The sequence below is a fragment of the Mus caroli genome, unplaced genomic scaffold (genome assembly GCF_978045245.1).
Source record: "Mus caroli unplaced genomic scaffold, Mus_caroli_1 scaffold_14, whole genome shotgun sequence".
Taxonomy (NCBI): Eukaryota; Metazoa; Chordata; class Mammalia; order Rodentia; family Muridae; genus Mus; species Mus caroli.
The window spans coordinates 69,359,174-69,378,583 of NW_028227269.1; the positions used below are offsets into that span (position 1 = coordinate 69,359,174).

General features: G+C 46.8%; 1 protein-coding gene across 3 annotated transcripts in view; it reads left to right on the forward strand.

Annotated features, from left to right (window-relative positions):
- Positions 1-18,520, forward strand: part of Frmd6 (FERM domain containing 6) — a 74,661-nt gene extending 56,141 nt beyond the window's left edge. For all 3 annotated transcript variants that reach the window (XM_085830431.1, XM_085830433.1, XM_085830432.1), the window contains exons 8-14: positions 2,771-2,836; positions 3,560-3,628; positions 5,813-5,987; positions 9,478-9,813; positions 10,754-10,880; positions 13,592-13,688; positions 15,674-18,520. In XM_085830431.1, the coding sequence (XP_085686557.1) occupies positions 2,771-2,836; positions 3,560-3,628; positions 5,813-5,987; positions 9,478-9,813; positions 10,754-10,880; positions 13,592-13,688; positions 15,674-15,958 (1,155 nt within the window). In that variant the 3' untranslated portion in view covers positions 15,959-18,520. The remainder of the gene's footprint in view (positions 1-2,770; positions 2,837-3,559; positions 3,629-5,812; positions 5,988-9,477; positions 9,814-10,753; positions 10,881-13,591; positions 13,689-15,673) is intronic.
- The last annotated feature ends 890 nt before the right edge of the window (positions 18,521-19,410 follow it).

Here is a 19,410-nt window from a genome sequence, read left to right on the forward strand (position 1 = left end):
AAAAGTGATCATTTTATAGGCCAGGAAACTTGAGGCTTAAGAAAGTTAAATAATTCACTAAGGTTGCAAAACCAAGTGGCAGAAATGTGGATGCAGCCCAGGCTCCTGGGTGACAAAGTTTCTGTGTATCAGTTAAGTGCCTCAGGGACTCAGGCGCTCCGTGTTCTCTTTGCATCCCATGTATCCCAGGCCTCATATTCCACAGGACGTTGTGGGGACGTTCTGCACACACTCATGCTGGGCCTCAGCATGCTCTGCCTTCTCTTCCGTGCTCCTCTCTGTATCTTCCCTATCCTGACAAGGGTCATTCCTGACTAGAACTGGATTCTTATAAGTACTCAGGGTATATTTGCAAACCCAGTGGGATGAAGTTGTTAAAACATGGCCAGTGAGGTCTGACCGTGGGTTGAATCCCAGTTTGGCTCTTTACTATGTGACCCAAGGAAAGCATTTAACATCTCTGTGCTTCAGAGTTCTCATAGCTTAAAGGACACTGGGACCTACCTACCCCTTAGGACTGTGGGAATTGATCAGTGAGCCATACCTGTCACATGACAGGCATGATGATCAGCATGGGATTTTGTTGATATGTTGGTTGTCCCTACCCTTACACTGAGTTAATATAAATGGGACCATTGTCCGGGGAGAATATGTTTGGTCATATTGCTGGGTGGTCATGTTACTAAATGTAACTTCCTGGCTGGTTCCAAAGCTCAGAACACTCTCCCTCCCTCTCTCTCCCTCCCTCCCTCTCCCTCCCTCCCTCTCCCTCCCTCCCTCTCCCTCCCTCCCTCTCCCTCCCTCACATTACTGCCTCTCCATCCTTGGAAGGCATATGGAGGCCCGTAGATCTCTGTTGAAATTCCTAAAGGGCTGACTCACTTTTTCTGAGAGATTTCATTGTGACATCTCACTTTACACGAGAAAATTCCTATAAGTGGCATCTGGGACAGTCGGCTCCTATTCTGAAGTATATTAGAAATATAAACAGTACACTGGACAGAGTCCGGCCTTGGGATGGGATGTCAGTTAGAGGCCCTGGGGATCTGGGCAGCTGTACTGGTCATGGGCCATCTCTTGAGTAAGGGAGACACTGCACTGTGAAGGCCAGAGGGGTCCATGCAGTAACCAACAGTCCTGACACGGCAAGGCACGACGCCCATGACATCAGCAAGTGTTCAGAACCTATCGCTGCTATTGCTTTATTTGCTGGGGAGGTTTGCTAGTTTAAAGAAATCTGATTAGAAATTAATCTTTCAATAAAGCTGATGTGTACAAATTAATCTTTTGGAAAAAAAAAAGAAAATTTGCTCAGTATATAGTTCTGCATTGTATAGAAAATGTCTGCTTTAAAAAGACATTTAACAAAAGCTATAACTGAAGCGGGGAGATGAGTTACTGGTACCTGACAGACACCGCCCACTTGGAGAAGTCAAGCCATTGCATCTGCCTCACATAGGGGCAGCTTATAAGGGAAGCAGGCCATTCTGAAGGAAGCACCTTTTGCCTGGTTTCCCATACACGTCTCAGACGTGAACTGCGGCACTGCCTTGGCCCCAGGCTTACTTCAGAAAGTGTGGACATCGCCTGGGGAGGGAACCTGCCCTGAGTGTGTGCTGATGGAGCAGGCTCTGTTGAGCACAGCACTGCATGTGCCTTTCCATGCCAGAGACAGGCCAGTTTCTTCTCTATATGCCAGGCAAGACCATGCTTTCTAATACTTCTTCCTGTGATCCTGAGAAAACTGGCCTTAAACTTAATAAAGACCTGGGGGGCTGGAGAGGTGGCTCAGTGCTTTGGGGTACTTGTTGCGCTTTCTCAGGACATGGGTTCTATGCCTGCCACCCAAGCAGTGGCTCACAGCCATCATTACTCCAGTTCCAGGGCGTCCAACACCCACTTCAGCTTCTGCCAGCCCTGAGTACATGGGTGGTACACAGACATACACCCAGGCAAAATACCCAGGCATATAAGATAAGCCTAAGCATCCTTTGAATTTAATAAGTATTGGACAATATTCACCTACTGTCTTATAATATCTGGTAAAAAAAATATTTATTAGTAACTTTTAAGGCTTCATGCCTTACTCATTACACATAAGTCCTTGAAGATTGGCCAAATCTGAGCACGTTTTTTAATTGTACTGTTTTTTCCTTACAGTTAAAATGGCTTAAGGTTTATCATTTATATACACACATACATACACAACAGAATGTAAATCATATCAGCAATTAGCAAATTAGCACTATCAACCTTCTGAGGGAGAGCCCTCGGTGTTTGGTCACTTGTCTGTCCTTTTTGAATCACAGATAGAGAGCTGAGAAAGCTACAGGATTTGAAAACCATAAAGTCAGACGCATCTCAGACTGTAACTAGACCATTGCCCTGACATTCTAACATCCACACATCCATTAAGCACGGGGAAGATAAGAACGTTCACATGGCGAGGGCGGCGTGCAGTGCCCATGTGCTGGAGCTCTCAGAGACACATGTACCTAGAGTAGTCTCAGAAGCGTGCATACAGCGCTGAACTCTAAACCTGAAGTCAAAAGAGTCTGAAGGAAAGGATGCAGCTGGTTTAGCAAATACTCAAGATTTTCTTAAGTCTTTCAGGAAACAAAGACTGTGGAAAGATTTGAGCAGCTATTTTAAGTAAAAAAAAAAAAAAAAAAACCAAAAACCTTACAGTTCTGAAATGTCTTTTTCTTCATTGTTCAATTGTTTGTTATAGAAGGAAAAAGTGACTTTTCATAAACCTTTATTCTGTCAGGATAAAAGGGAGGTTGAAGGCTCACTGACCCTAGGACTGACCATGCGAGGAATACAGATTTTCCAGGTTTGTATCAAATGGTGTTGGGCAGGTTTTACTACAGAGAATGCTTGTGTGACCCCCACCAAGGCTCAGTCCTCATTTCCCTTTTGTCAGCACAGAGGTGGGTGACATAAGTCTGTGGATGGCGTGGCTCTGCCTGCCTAGACAGTAGTCAGTCCCCTTAGCAGAAAATGCAGGGTGGACGATCGGCCCAGGCTTGACACTCACAGAGTGTCACTGTCCAAACGTTGCCCCTTGGAGCTTATGACTTGTCGTGTTCTTCTCTCCTACCTTAAAAAGCACCCACCCAGGGACTTCAGCATGCATTACGGTTGTCTGATATACATAGTGTCCCATAAATGGGTGGGGACAGTGTTATCCTTTAGAGATTAGGAGGAGTTAGCTCCCTGTGAGGAAGCTATAAAGATGTCTTATCTTCCGTGTGGGAAAATACCCAATTCTGGAAGTCTCAGTCCCTTCCCAGTTGCTGCGTGTCTGAGTCCTTTGGACTTCATATTTAAACTTAGAAGTAAGTGACAGTTGCCTTTGGAAGGCCAGTGCATACAGTGCACAGGAACTGCAGGCTGTTGTCGCTGACCTTAATGACTGTCGGCCCTTTTCCAAAAAAGGGCTGAGGACTGTTTCAGATTTGAATTACTGAATTTTAGTTTATTATAAGTCAAGACAGTTTTAAGATAATCTATCCCATTTCCCCTAACTGCCTATGTACTGAAATTCTTCCCACAGAATCTAGAAGAAGAGAAACAGTTGCTCTATGATTTCCCCTGGACGAATGTTGGGAAGTTGGTGTTTGTGGTGAGTGTACAGAAACTTAGGGAAGAGGGGTGCGGGGGGAGGGGAAAGGAAGTCTCATCGTTGATTTTGAGAATTTTGGAGGTTTTACTTTGAAAATACTGTTTCTAAGGATAAAAGTCGTCTCTTTATTTGAAAGGAGTTGGGGTGGGTTTTGTTTTGTTTTTAAGTAGAAGCTAGGGGCAGGTGGAATGACTCACCTTGGTGGGCTTGCATCCAAACTTGGCAACCTGGGTTGAATCCCTTGAACATACAAGACTGTCTTGACCTGCCCCCATACACAAAGTGGCTTGCACACACACATACCCCAGCATACACAAAATAAATAAATGTTAAAAAGCTTTTTTTAAAAAGCTGACATTTTGCTTCCATGAGTATCCTCATAAGCAGTTATTTATGTCAGCAGCAAATTAAAATCAAAGACTATAATCTGTGCGTCCAGTGTCTGCCACACTGTCTTAAGTAACTGGAATTGCAGAGGAGGAAAGCGAAGGGGAAATATAAGGTAAATCGATCGAATAGAACCATTTAAAAGTCCACAGCAGACAGCCTGTTGGCACGCAGGGTAAATGAGGCAGTGTGGAGACTGGCTGGTGGCCTCAGATGGCTCTTAGTGCGAGTGAAGAATTAAAGTGACATCAAAAGATGTTCCCATTAATGCTGGCTATTAACATTCACCCCGTGGTCATCTTCAGTAGTCTGCTGTAAGCAGTAGGGAAGCGCTCCATCTTCAGGATCTTGAGGGTGAGTCGGGTTCTAGGACAGTCATGTTCTCCGTGGTAGCATTCAAAGAGTTGCAGTCCCTGTTATCTGTGTCTGTTTGGAGGCCACTGAAACCCACAATTTTACTGATCTCTGAAGCAATTTAGAAAAGTGGACCAGGAAAAGCGGCAGCTGGGGACATACATTCTTCCCTGCAGATGAGAGGGCCTGTGCAGATGAAGGGCCACCTTAGCTTGTTGGCCTCACACTGGCTCCTCACAGCCTGCCACTCAGAAGGCCCAACTCTGCATAGTTGCTTGGGTGCCGTCTGCTCTGGCCTCGCTCACATGCAAACTGGAACATGTTTTGCCCACACTCCATACCGCTGCTGCCATGGTCTGGACCTTTTCCAGAACCGTGAAAATCAGAGCCAGACCATGGTGGCACACACCTTTAATCCTAGCACTTGGGAGGCAGAAACCTGGTCTGCAGAGTGAGTTCCAGGACAGCCAGGGCTACACAGAGAAACCCTGGCTCAAACAAAACAAACAAACAAACAAAAAAATGAAACTTGTGACCCAGTTTGCCCCCTTCATGGCCCAGAATCAGTAGTGATGTTAAGACTCTAGGGTACCGTGATCCTCGACTCCTGAAACTCACACCACATCACTCTTAGTTAAGATTTTGTTGAAGATGACAGATCTCTCAGCCTCATTCCCTTCCTCAAGGGATTTTTGATCCTGAGATTCTAGCCTGGAGAGAGGAATCCATTTTGACCAGTTTCCCAGTGCAGTCTACATGTGTGACCTTGAGCTAGTGACTCAGTTTCTCTCATTCATTCTTGGGCGGTTGTAGCAGGCTTTTCACTGTAGATGTCTTGTGAGGATTAAATGAATTGATGCCTGCTTAGTGCTCAGATATTGCCATCCCAGCGTTGGGGTCCAATAAATTGAAGAGCCAAGGCTTTAAAAGAATCCGCACAATCTATATGTGAACTACAGTTCGCTGGTGCTTGGCCTCAGCTCCATTTCTTATTTGCTACATTAAGGTGTTAGGATCGCATCTGGAGGGAGGGGTCCCCTATGCTAGGACAAAGAAGATGAACACGCCCAACCCAACCCACTGTCCAGGTTTCCCAGAAACCCTGAGTTTGGTGTCCCATGTCCTTTGACAGCTCTGATGAGGAAACATGTCCCTCAGAGGATGGTCCGTTGAGCTTCACACATCTATAAGAATCTTACTAGCCGGGCGTGGTGGCGCACGCCTTTAATCCCAGGGAGGCAGAGGCAGGCGGATTTCTGAGTTTGAGGCCAGCCTGGTCTACAAAGTGAGCTCCAGGACAGCCAGGGCTATACAGAGAAACCCTGTCTCAAAAAAAACAAAAACAAACAAACAAAAAAAAAGAATCTTACTTGAAATATAAAGGGGAATTTGGCAGTTCGTAACGTTCTCTGCCACAACCTGATTTGCATGTTTCCTCCACAGGGCAAGAAGTTTGAGATTTTACCGGATGGCCTTCCGTCCGCCAGGAAGCTCGTCTACTACACAGGCTGCCCCACGCGCTCCCGGCACCTCCTGCAGCTCCTGAGCAACAGCCACCGCCTCTACATGAACTTGCAGCCCGTCCTGCGCCACCTCCGCAAGCAGGAGGAGAATGAAGGTGAGACAGTCATGGTCATGGCAGTGTGCAGCCCAGTCCCTGATGGGGAAAGCAAAGGGTGGCTTGCCTCAGCTGGCCTCTCTTTATGAGATAGAATTTCTCTGTGTAGCCCTGGCTGTCTCGGAACTCTCGATGCAGACCAGGCCTGCCTCTGCCTCCTGAGTGCTGGGATTAAAGGTGTGAAGTACAGTGCCCAGCTGCCTCTGCTGGCCTCTTTCTCTACCTGCTAGGAGCAGGAAATTTTAAGAACCTCCAGAATGGGATTTTTAGAGACATGGACCAGAACTTGAGAACCAAGTTGCATTCAGTTTGCAGTCCTGTAGGGATGACCGAGCAGGTCCTCCACCTCATGTGTTTCTAGCCCCTGACTTGAAAAGCTTGCAATGGGCTAGGGTGGAAGCCTTCTGTACTCGAGTGCTGAGTGTTCCTGTCTACAGCTGTCTGCAGGAAGTTGTAATCCCTTCCAATGTGACGCTTTCCTTAGCCCCAAGTGAAAGTGAACATAGACCACAGCTTCTCTGATTGACAGCAGGGAGACCCTCAAGCTGACCCTATAATAATAACAATGGAGAAGGCCTTTTCCATCCAAGGACTTTGCCCAAGGCCCTGTCAGGGCTTTGAGGAGATGTGCTGGACCTGAAGACGATGTTTGAGTTCCTAGTGCTGTTCCTGACAAGGGGCAAGCTGCGCTGTGCAAGGAAGGAGCCTGTGTTGGCGGCCTCTGGCTGCTGACGAGTTTAGCAGTTTCTGTCTTGGTCATCAGTTATGGCGCCCCAGGCCTCTTCCACTTAGTCAACACCAGCTTCTCATCCGCAAAGGCCTTGTCACATATTTGCTTAGAATTGCTTTCAGTTTGTTCCACAAAATCCTATTGTGGTCATTGTCACAGTAATCAGATTAGAGATGGAATGTCTGCCTGGGCCCTGGGACACAGTGACTCCTGCTTTAGGACTCTATATGAGACAAGTGCTGACCAATGCTCCCATGGAGAGCAGGGGCTGTCCTCCCTCTGTCTAAAGAAGACGTGACGTGCATCTGATCAACTTTTCTAAAGCCAGACATGGCCAGATGTGTGTGGAGAATCCCTGACTGTACAGTGATGAGAGGGCGAGTCACCCACTCCCTGCCGTCTGCCACTGTGACTCTTCTGTGACAGGAGCTGGTAGCACCGTGCGGTGTAGTGCTTCTACCGCAGACTGCCCGTTTTTCCCAGGTTGACTCATCTCTGGGCTGACATGAACACTAAGAGGAATCCAGACAAATGTACCAAGAGGGAGCTTATGAGACAGATGAGCCAACTGGGTACAGAGCCCATGGTTGTTTTCCAAATGTACCTCATTGCTAAGTGGCTACCATGGCACCTTAAAAGGTTCATCTGTCCCATCAGCTCTCAACCCAAAGCATTTAGTAATGCAGATGACCTTAAGGGGAGCCCTTGAGAGTCTGATCTTCCCTGCAGAGATAAGGTAAAAGTTGCGAAAGATGCTGAGCTCTTAGAGGCCAGGGCATCATCCCCTTAGTGTATTGGGAGCTTAAGTGAGCAAATGTCTGTTCACTCTGCCACCATAACAGAACACCCCAGGCTGCTGACGCATAGAGAATGTCTGGCAGGGACTTCCTGATGCATCATCCAAAGGGCAAGGAGCAGGCACAGGAGAGTGTAGGAGGCCTCTCCCACGGCAGCGGCAGCAGCAGTGCTGTCCCTGAGTAAGGACAGAGCTCCCACAGCCTAGTCACCTCTGAACAGCCCCACATCTCACTCTGATACAGCACTAATGAAGTTTTAGCCTGAGTTTGAGGGGGTATTCAGAGCACAGTAAGGGTGGAGGAGTGATAACGGTGTAAACTGCAGTGCTTATTTGGTTGAGTTTAAATAAATGATAGAGACAGGATTCTTACAAAGAAAATATGTTTGTTTGTTTGTTTGTTTGTTCATTTGTTTTACTTAGAGGTATCTTCAGATCTGAAGAAACTGTCACACCAAGTTTCTGTGAGCTAGCTTTACTGCAGATCCACTAGTCCACCTGTAATCTGGATTATTTTAACCAGAAAAGCCCTTTTATGGGATTAGTTGAGCATAAAAAGAAGGAGTGTTCTTACATTTCACTTCTACGCACCTTTCTAAGATACTACCGTCTCGCCATTTTTATAGACAGTGATCACAAGAATACTGCCATGGGGGTGAGAGGGGAAGAAAGTTGCCTTGAGTCATGAAAACTGTTACAGTTAGGCTGCAGTTCCTAGAACATCCGTGGGTCGCAGGCCAAGAAGCCACACTTCCTACACTAAATTCCAAAACAGACTCTGTAGAGAGCATAGGTATCCTGACCATACGCCTTGTGCTCAGAAGGAGGCAGGGCTGCGTCTGCCAGACCTCTGTTCTCTCTTCCGCCACCCATTTTCCCCTGGAGAGCAGGTGGAGGTGCAGGTTCAGGGCTGTGTGCAGACATCAGGGCTGCAAATGACTCCACCTAGCCAAGAAGCAGGGCAAGTATGTCTATTAAGAAGCCCCCGAGATTCCAGCTAGACTGCTAGTCTAAAATTACATCAGTTTAATGTTCTTCCAATGTACTCTGTCCTTAGCATTGGTCTACTGTGTTTCTTTCTCCTCAGTAGTAAGACAAGGATAGACTGTTTCTCTGACATTTTTCTCACCTGAGATATAATAGGTATTCCGTTCTGAGCACAGCGCCCCACCACTACCACCACCACCATTATTCAGCTGAGACTCCTAACTTTGAGTGTGTTTAGCTCAGTGTTTGCCAAGAACGTTTCTTAATGTCTGGCTTTCCAGGGTCTGACTTTGACCGTATCAACAACAACACTGATCTGTTAAATCTGAGAACTTTTACCAATCAGAGGGCACCTGGTATGTCCCTAAACCAGTAATGATGACTATGGTAGATAACACCTCCTTGTTTGACAAAACAGGAGAAAGCCAGTCTTGGATTACTTTTGAAAAGCTAAGTTTTAGAATCTTCGAAAGAAATTTCCTGAACAACTCTGTCTTGTTAGGTTTAGCACCTAAAGGCATCAGGAGCCAAACTGAACATAGAGGCATGTAACATGGACAGCAGTCAGCACACTGACAGAGTGTGGAGGACCTGATTGTATGTAACATGCTGTTTTCTGACAGCTTTGCAGAATTCGGAAGCCTGTCGTGGCTGTCATGCAATGTCCCATTGCTCTGCAAGGTGTTAGATGCTCTCAGTTTTGAACTTGTATCACAGTGAACAGACAGGAAGGGGCATGCCATGACACTCTGAGGAGCCCACTTCTCTATAGTGAAGCTTCATTCTAAAGCCTACCTCCACCCAGATCCCCTGCTCTGCTGCCCTGGTGTTTTCTCCTTGTATAGTGTTCTGTGTCAAGCTCCAGTTCCCAGAATGCCTCAGTCACTAGATCAGAGAGGCTGCCCTTGATCTCAGCCTGACACCGTCCATGGCCTGGCTTAGTAGAGTATGCCGCTGAGCTGTGTTCTCCCACACAGAGAAAAAGCAGTACCGGGAATCCTACATCAGCGACAACCTGGACCTTGACATGGACCCACTGGAAAAGCGGTCCCGAGCCAGTGGGAGCAGCGCTGGCAGCGTGAAGCATAAGCGCCTGTCCCGCCACTCCACTGCCAGCCACAGCAGCTCCCACACCTCGGGCATCGAGGCAGACACCAAGCCCCGGGACCCAGGGCCGGAAGACAGCTGTTCAAGCAGCGCCATGCACCGGAAGCTGAAGACCTGCAGCTCCATGACCAGCCATGGCAGCTCCCACACCTCAGGGGTTGAGAGTGGAGGCAAAGACCGCCTGGAAGAGGACTCGCAAGATGAGGGTAACTTCTGTCGCTACGGCTACTCACTCACATGTTGGTCTTGTAGCCCTGTCGTCTGGGAAGTGACTAAGTGATGATGAGAGAGAAGAAGTCTCATTGCCTCCCCAGTGACCTGATTGTGTTGCCTGTGTCTGTTACGGACCTTTGCAACTAGAGGGTTGGCGGATTGTGGGACGTGAAGGGGACAGAAACCCTGTAGCCCTTATGCCTTACGTTTTTCATCCCCGTAAGAAGTGAGGCAGTGGTTAGGTCCACACCGTCCAGTATCCCCCTCTTTCTCTAAAAAGAAAATTGCATCCAGTACATGGTATTAACTCCCAAAGTGTTTCTTGAGTGCTCTACCTTTTAACCAAAACTACAGGGAGTATAAAAGAACTACAGAACCTGGCTGCCAGGAAATTACTCTCCGCTGAGATAAAGCAACAGGTCCCAGCCTGTGTCAGGCAGATTTAGCATCCATGTGCTTCTTTTTAAGCCCATTTCTATTTCACATTAGAGCTATAGCATCTGGGGTTGATGAAAAAAAAAAAGCCTATTAACTCTCTTAAGAAACACTGCACAGCAAGTCAGGCTCCTGAGTGCTTCCTGCAGCTCTGAGGCAGCTGCCGTGGGAGGTGGGAGGGCAGGTGGGTGTGGGTCAGCAGTTCTGGCCCCGGTGCTAGTGACCCATCAGCATCCGTGGGCCCTGAGGCATGGCAGCAAGACCATACAGCTTCTCCTCTTCCTTAAAGAGTAGAGTAATTGATATCAAACATGGCATGAGAGGTCATGCCGTAACAACAGTTCTTCAGAAGGGAGCATGTCACACTGAGAATTCGTCCCTAGAGTTCCCAGATGTGAACATCTACCTGGCTACCCTCACATGTGTGCTATGGCTGTGGGCTGTGGTCTTCGTTTCCCTTTGGGTCATTAACTGTCTTCTTCCCTGCCTACGTCTCAGAAATAGAGATGCTGGTTGATGACCCCAGGGACCTGGAGCCGATGACCGAAGAGTCGCTGGAAGTCAGCCCAGAGATGTGTATCTACATCACGGAAGATATGCTCCTGTCGAGGAAGCTGAACGGACACTCAGGTGAGCTCTTAGGGCAAGCTGTTGCCTGCAGAAGCCCCCAGGCAGGCGCCTCTAAAAATAGGATGGTGGTTGGGGACTCTGAATCCACCAGGGAGAAGAGCCACTGCAGGTGGCCTGACCCCGGGCCAGGTGCCTTCTGTGGCAGAGATGGGTGAGGGCACCAGGAAGGAATATTAGCATCTTCTACCCAGATTGTGGACCACAAGTCCATGTTGGAGGATAGCTAGATTTTGTCTTCTTCCTTTCTACCCCCTTGCTCCCTTGCTGTTATAAATCTGAGAACTAGAGAACCACATAATGGCCCTAGAGGAAACCTTGGAGACCCTTCAGTTTTGAAAAAAAATAGAGATTAACTAGAAAAGTGCCCATGGCTAGCAACAGAAGTCAGCCCCCAGGCTTGCTTTGGTTTGTGTCCTATACTGTATTATATGAATAGAAGATCTGCAAGAAAAAGTGTCAAACCAGTTTGACTTTTAGATAGACTTTCTTAAATTTTGTATTTACATGAATTCTTCTAGGAAGTGTGCCTTCACTGTAACTTCAGCTCGAGGGTTGTATCAATGTTCTGTAGGGCACGTTTCTCTGAAGCTAGCAGTGTGGGTTTGATCTAAACCTTTTACCACATGTCACCAATCAGAGTCCTCTGTTGCTCAGGCATAAGACTTGGGGAGCCGGCACTGGGAAGGGGCCCTGGACGGTTGTCCTCCAGACACTGTCAGCTTTGAGCATCAGTTGTCAGAGGGGAACTACACAGACACACGGCTGCTGCCATCCTGGCTCTTCCTGGACAAGAGTACAGGGGACAGTTCTCTGTGGGAGTGCATTGGCTCGCTCAGCCCAAGCACAGCTTATAGATGTTTAGCCTGAGCCACGGTAGACAGGCCAGACCTGTAGATGGGGAGTCCTCGCCCCCACCACACCAGGTTCATGATGCTAACCGACCTTGATTCTCCTACCCATTCTATTTATTATATTGAATTGTCTCCTTACATAGTAAATGTAAAGGAAGTGCTACATATTTGTGTTTGTAAAAAGGAAATGATTTAAAGGAGCATATACCAAAATGCCTAGGAAAGTAGAGTACATGGGCCACTGGAAAGTTCCTCAGATCATGTTTCTGCATTCAATTTTATGAGATTATTAATTTTGTAGTTTCAAATAGAAATATAATTTAAATAGAATGACCATTAATAATATTCAATAAACATGTATATGCCTTTTTAATAGTGAAAGAGAAAACAAACAGTGGATAGTTGAATTGCCTGATCACTAGACACCAGACTATTAGCCTTTACATGAGATTTGCCGAAGGATACTATGCAGAATTCAGAAGCTAGGCCAGAAAAGCACAAATTATGTAAAAGTGACGTAACTAAGACACGGACCATGTCAAATGTGACTTTGGGACCGTGGGGGCTTCCAGGATTTTCCTTGCTTCACCCTAATGTCCAGCATCTCTGCCACATGAGCCTTGCTTTTGGACCCTGACCTCAGATTCAGATGGAGGCAGCCATGCTTGAGTCTTGACTTCTTTAGTGGTGATATGGGCTTGGAGGAGATTGTTCGCAGGCAGAGGAGCCAAGGACACCAGAGAGCCCCCACACAATCATACTGTATCCCTGCCAGCGCAGAGCCCCTCAGTCCTGTGGGATCTGGGGTACACGCTCCTCGTGAGTCTAGAGCAAGCATCTGGCAATGCAGTGTGTACCACGCCCAAACGTGAGCGTCACCCAAGCATTCTAAACCACTGTGTGTGAACCAGAAGCAGCTTCACAAGTCACTGGGTTCTGTGTATTTACAAGGTGTATGCTAGGCTTTGGGCTGCTAGCAGTGGCTGAGTAAAAGCTTCCTGGAAGGTGGGGGACCCCACCCCTCTGAAGCAATTGTCCTTATGCCTCTCCTGCCAGTCCTCACTTGTTTCATCAACTGGCAACAAAAACTCCAGTGGTGTTCGGTCTGATACCCAGCTGGAGCTGGAAACATTTTTTTGGAGAGACACATCACTTACATGCTAAAGTCAGAATGTCAGCCTTAGATTTCTAGTTCTGAAAATTGAGGTTTCCTCGCAGCACAGAGGTGATTAAGGGCTGTGCTGACCTGAGACCCAGTGCTGAATTCTCCCTGCCATCCACATCCTAGTCTCTTCCCACTGGCGACTGCTGTGGGGGCGGAGGTCACAGTGGTCTGTTGACAAGCTGGAGCACCCAACCCTTGTGGACCACAACTCTTTAGTCATCGCTGAAAAGCTAGTTGAGAGCAGCCCGGGTATAAAAGGAAGCTAATGAGATATGGGCCTGGATACACAACCGGTTAATTATCTGGGCAGATTCCAGCCCTGGCCCATCTGACTGCAGAGGTCAGCATCCCACATCTGTCCACGTGGAAACAAAACTAGATGATATTGGTGCTCCACTCCGAGATGCGTGGAGAGAAGGGAGACTTGCAGATGGGGTAAAGAGGCCTCTTTACACCTAAGACCTGCATCTAACATTATAAATGGCTCACTCCTGGACCTCGCTCCCCCAGCCGCCCCGTCCTAGCTGTTCCTTGCTTCCTGCTAAGGAGTGGGCGCCACCAGCTGTGAGGCACAGCCACCACTCCCACCGGGGAGTCACTTGAGGCCTCAGCAGTGCTCACAGTTGGTAGTGGTACTTGTTAGAGAACACAAAGAGCTGTGTGAAGAGGTTACCGTGTTTTCTCTTTTACCTCAGGGTTAATTGTGAAAGAAATCGGCTCCTCCACCTCCAGCTCTTCAGAGACGGTTGTCAGGCTGCGTGGACAGAGCACCGACTCCCTTCCACAGGTACTGTGGATTGAGCCCTTCATCGTAGCAGCTAGAGTGACAGGCCTACTTACGTCAGACTGCGAGTCATGCAAATGAGCAAACACTAGCCAGAGGGAAAGGATTCGTGACATACATCCTCACTGTCTGCTGACTTATTTCATTTCGCTAGCTAGTTCCACTTACATTTGGGTTTTGATTTGGATAAATGTATACATTATTGCACGATCTCTCTAGCGCCCTCTGGGTGGGAGCCCCTAGTCTTCAGGCTTCTGGTTAACTGAGTATGTACACCTGAGCGGGTATGTCTGTGTCTTTGTCTGTGTGTCAGTGTGTCAGTGTGGTGTGTCTCTGGGCTGACTAGTCGCCTCAGCAGGTGAAAAGGAAAGGTTGCTGTTTGAGTGTGCTCATTGAAGAGCAGTTTCCACCCCGCTTTGCCTTTCAGATTGAATTCCAAAATGTGCTTTGCTGGGCTATCTATCTGCCAGCTGTGACCACTGAGTGGCTCAACGCTAAAAATGTATTATATTCTTTCCCCTTCTTTCTTTGCTCTTTGTGCGCGCTCTCCCTCTCTCCCTCTCTCTCCCTCTCTCCCTCTCTCTCCCTCTCTCCCTCTCTCTCCCTCTCCCTCTCCCTCTCTCTCCCTCTCTCTCCCTCTCTCTCTCCCTCTCTCTCTCCCTCTCCCTGGCATCCTCTTTCTCCTCTACCTTTTACCTCTACTTTTTTTTTTACCCATTTTTTGTACTTCTATAAAAGAAGCCAAACTTTGAAAATGACATTTACTAAATATTTTTCTAAAAGTCCCAGTATTAACCAGTATGTGTGACATGGAAACTAGAGGCCAGCTCTGCCAGCCCGTGTATGCCGCACTGCACACGGTCATCCCTGGACATCACAGGTGTCACAGCTGAGCAGAAAAGACCAAACCTACAACTCTCGGCCATTTGTGTGCCTTGAGGGTTTGTGGCAATGCCCAAATAATTTCACCTCTGAGACCCTTTTGAGACTGGGGAAGACTACTAGCAAGTTAAAGGGGTTATTCTGAATAGCTGATGTCACTCAGATGTGACACTTTGTAGCAAAATGTGTTCCTAGAACTTTTGTGTCTAGCAAATTGGTGTCTTTTTTCCCAACAAGATGTCCATTTTTGGTGCTAACCAGCAAACTTCGCCTGTCTGGTTTCTTGACTGCTCAATAACCATCTCCCATTTGTGGTATTACCTGAGTCAGCTTTTAACTTCTCTATTTTCCACCAAGACCACTTGGGATCATGAGTTCAAAAAGCCGGCCACCCACTGGTGGCATTTGGTAGGACAGGACCTCTTTGAGTGACCACAAACTGCTGATTTTTTTATTCTGCATTTCAAAAATTATTTTGTGTGTGTGTGTATGTGCACATGTGTGCACACACATGCAGATACCTGTATAAGCCAGACGAGAGTGTCATTCCCCAGAGACTGGAGTCATGAGTGGCTAAGAGCAGTGCTGTGGGTGCTTGAAGGTCTACCAGCTTGTCTGCAGGAGCAGCGGTACTAAGGCTAAGCCATCTCTGAAGCCCCAATTTCTTCCCAGCCTTTGGCAGCCAGAACACTTTATGTCCTGGACTCTTTAAAACTTGCTTCTTCAAGCTATGTTTCTTGAGTGATAATTGCTTTTCCATTTCTTATTAAAATATTAACAGACCCAAGCAGGAGAGGTATTAGCAAGTTGAACTGCCCTATCCTGATTCATTTATGTCACTCAATTTCACAAATGCTAGGACTGTAGCCCGCCTGACTTTGTGCTGGCTGTATACACTGGGAGGATTGCCACACAGCTGCCCCAGGCATTGTGATATACTCGGAGTTACTCCCCAAGAAGGGCACGTTCGGGTTGGAAAACCATTTCTAACATGAAAGGACTACTTGACATTTTACAGTTTGCAGCAGCTGTCTCTGCTGGGCAGAGACGTTACCTTCTCATGTGATCCATAATTGCATTTTTCTCACCCTTCTTTTATCTTGCAGACGATATGTCGAAAACCAAAGACTTCCACCGACCGCCATAGCCTGAGCCTTGACGACATCAGACTGTACCAGAAAGACTTCCTGCGCATTGCGGGCCTGTGTCAGGACACTGCTCAGAGCTACACGTTCGGGTGTGGCCATGAACTGGATGAGAGCGGTCTCTACTGCAACAGCTGCCTGGCTCAGCAGTGCGTCAACATACAGGACGCATTTCCAGTGAAAAGAGCCAGCAAGTACTTTTCTCTGGACCTCACTCACGACGAAGTCCCAGAATTCGTCGTCTAAGTCGCCCCTGCGGGCAGCCCTGCGGGCAGCCGCTGTCTGCTGGAGGCTGTGGAGTCTGAGGGTCTTTACACATTATTTGTGCCATAACTTTTTCACCCCAAACTTAGCTTTTTCTTTATAGTATTCGAGATGGAAACAAAAGCCTTGGGACAGTTGCACTTTAAGTATTATGCAGAGGTAAAAGAAACACAGAATGTAAGAGGAAGACAAGTGCCCAGGTGTCTATTGCCCCTTTGGAAGGAAGTGTGCGTTCCAGCTTTACCCAGCTTTCAGACTGTCGGACTGCAGTGTGTTTGTTCATCTCTTGTGTTCCGGTTCAAATTTATGTTTATCATGTGAAAGATATTATCGGCTTATCTGCTTGCTTATGAGTTTTTTAGCCACTTCCTCATGAGGCACAGTTTGAGGGGGAGGACAAAGGGGAGTTCTCTCTTATTTTATGGAGAGCCATTCTTAGTACGTAGCTATTGTTGCCTCACAGAGGTTGGTCCGAAATGAACACTGAAGTTGGTGGGGGTCTTATGTTCTAGCCAAAGATGTGTATGTGATGGAAGATGGAAGCCCCACTCAGAGTCCAGAAGGCATGTGCCGGGACACTGGGCTCCTTCACAAACGGACAGTGCTCTGTCCGCTGTTTTGTTCTTCCATGACCTTCCCAGGAAGCTCTGGGATTTGCCTGTGTTTGTGACATGGTACATTTTGCAGTTTACAAAGCTGGTGTATGTTAACAACCATTGGGAATGTCTCAGAAGACATTTGTTTGGTTGTATTTCCTTTGTTGGTTTTTAATGGTGGCCAACAGATGGTGATGCTAGTTTCTGCTTTAACAAGATACCCTAACTGTATGTATATGTTATACGTATCTAGATACGTGGAACTCTGTGTGTTTATGTGTTTGAAGCTTAGTGACTTCATTTGGACTTCAGTATATGTCTTGCACACATAGAATTTCTTGTTTAATGTCGAGGATGCTTAGACACAGACAATCAGTTGATAAATGTAGAGTGACTTTTCCATGTGTGCCTTTGGCCAAGATTCTCAACCCTGACTGCATAATAGACTTGTCCAGAGAGCTTTTAAAACATACCCAGGTCCCACCAGGCCAGTTTAAACCAGTCTCCTGTGGCTGGGAGATTGATTTAAAGTGTACCAGGTTGAGACAGTAATGCAGTAGGATTGGAGATCCAAAATTGTCTTTCTATTCATTTTGAAGTAAAAGTATACAGAAGATATTAGTGATGGAGAATGGGCCATTTTTAAGACAGGGCCTGCTACTGTTACAGTGTATAATGAAACCAAGCCAGGAGAATGAGTTTGGTCAACTTGATATACATTGAAGACGTTGCTTGCCCTTCAGGAGAGAACTTCATAGCACAATGTCTTTCTAGGAGATGTTTTTAATGATTTAGTATTTTACAACATTTGTTTACCATATTTTGATACTCCATTTTTGCTATCTGCCAGGTTTTATTAAAAAGAAGACTATGTATTATTTTCTAAAGAAACTCATATTTTTGTACAAACTTATGTTTCCAAGTAAGGAAGAAATAGATTTAGGGTCAGGCAGAACATAGCAGTGTTTCCCCCTGTCTAGGTCAGTGTCCCAGAGCCCCGTGGTAGCCGCAGGCATGCCCGGTCACCATGCTGCCCTCCTGTGCCGGCACGGCCTCAGCAGGGTCACATCCAGTAACTCTCACCTGACACTTTAAAGAAGGAAAAAGAAGTTCTGTGCTCATGACTTTATTTTGCTTTTGTCGAATGCTTTTAGAAGAACCAAAGTTTCAGATGCCAGAATGTATAAGTGTCTCAGTGTCCACAGATAGGCGAAGGGTGAAGGGGTCAGTCACCTGATGGCTTCTTTTGCTTCCGAGTCATTGCATAGTCTCATCACTGCTCACAGATGCTTAGGGGCCACACCCTGGTGAAGTACACGCTCTCCAGAGCCCAGATTGCCGTGCGTCCCCACAGCCCTCGGCGTCTCTTGCAGATACAGAGATGGAGAGGTTGCTTACTTGGATGTGTGCTTTATACCTTTTTTCTCTCTGCTCCAGAATCTAATCTTCGGGGTTCTGCCCAGGCTATCGATCGCCATTTGCCCTCTTCCAGGCAGACTTGGAAATAGTCTTAAAGGGTTTTCAAAGACAAGATCAGCCAGGAAACGGTTTCTCATTTCTGATCCCCCGGAGAATCATAGACATACGTGTATGTGGAGATCCACTTTGAAGAATTGACATTCTTGTATTGGGCAATCGTTTTCCAAAGTAAAAGGAGGAAAGTATAAAGCCGTCACTCATGCTGCTCTTGCTAGCGTGTCCATGGCTGGCAGACAGACGCACCCGTTCATCCGTCACCTCCCTGCATCACCTGCATCTGTATTTGCAACGGTGAGCTTTGTATCTAAGTAAGCTATAAACAGTCCTTTCTGTGAAAGGATCATCACGTCGGGATGATACTGAAAGTATGTTTAAAAAAAAAGAAAAAAAGCTACGGCGTTATTTTGTAATTATTTCTTAGAGGTGTTTCATGGTATGCGCGACCATCAATAAAGTTAACTTTTTTGCCTTTAAAGGCGTCTGTCTCTCGTTATTATACTTCTCAATGAAACAAGAACCAGAGAGAATCCATTGTATGCTTTCTTTCTGATCTTCTGTCCCACGATGAATAATATTTAAAACAACATTGTGATGATGGGGATGCTGAGTTCTGGGCATACCAGGCCTGCATTAACTCGTAATAGAACGGCACATGTTGATTGTAATGTCCATGGGGCAGTGATTACTGCCAGCTAGGAGAGCCAGCAAGGTTTCAAGGGCTTTTCCAGACACTGGAGCAGTCTCATCAGAGGCTAAAAGGACTAGTTCAATATGTGTGTGTGTTTGCATGTTTACATTTTTATTTATTTATTGTATGTACATGTGGGCACACATATGCCATGGCACTGAGGTAGAGGTCAGAGGACAGGCACAGACACTGGTTCTTCCTTCCATCACGTGGGTTCCAGAGATTGAACTCAGACTTGGCGGCATGTACCTTGGCTCACTAAGCCAGCTCCTTGACTCTAAAGGAACTACTTTAAAAAAAAATTAATCAATTAAAACAATAACTTAAACGTAGTCCTTTAAAACTGTCTGTGGGGTGTTGATTTTGGTCATTTTTATGTGGCTGCATTCACAAGGCTGAAAGGTAAAGGCCAGAGGCATAAAGGGAAGGGTGGCTCTCTCCAAAGCCCAGCTCATCCCTGAAGACAAGACCAAACGTTTCTTCACTCCAGTTTTCTTGGCTACAAAGTGGCAGTAATAATTCCAAGGATTGTTTGAGAAATTAGATGCCCCTGGTTAGTAGGGTGAGAGACGAGGGTTTTCAGAATGTCAACAGACATTTAGCTCTTAAGACACAGAGCCGTTTAGCAGTCTAGAATCCCACATGAGAGGTAGGTGCATGAACACTTTGCA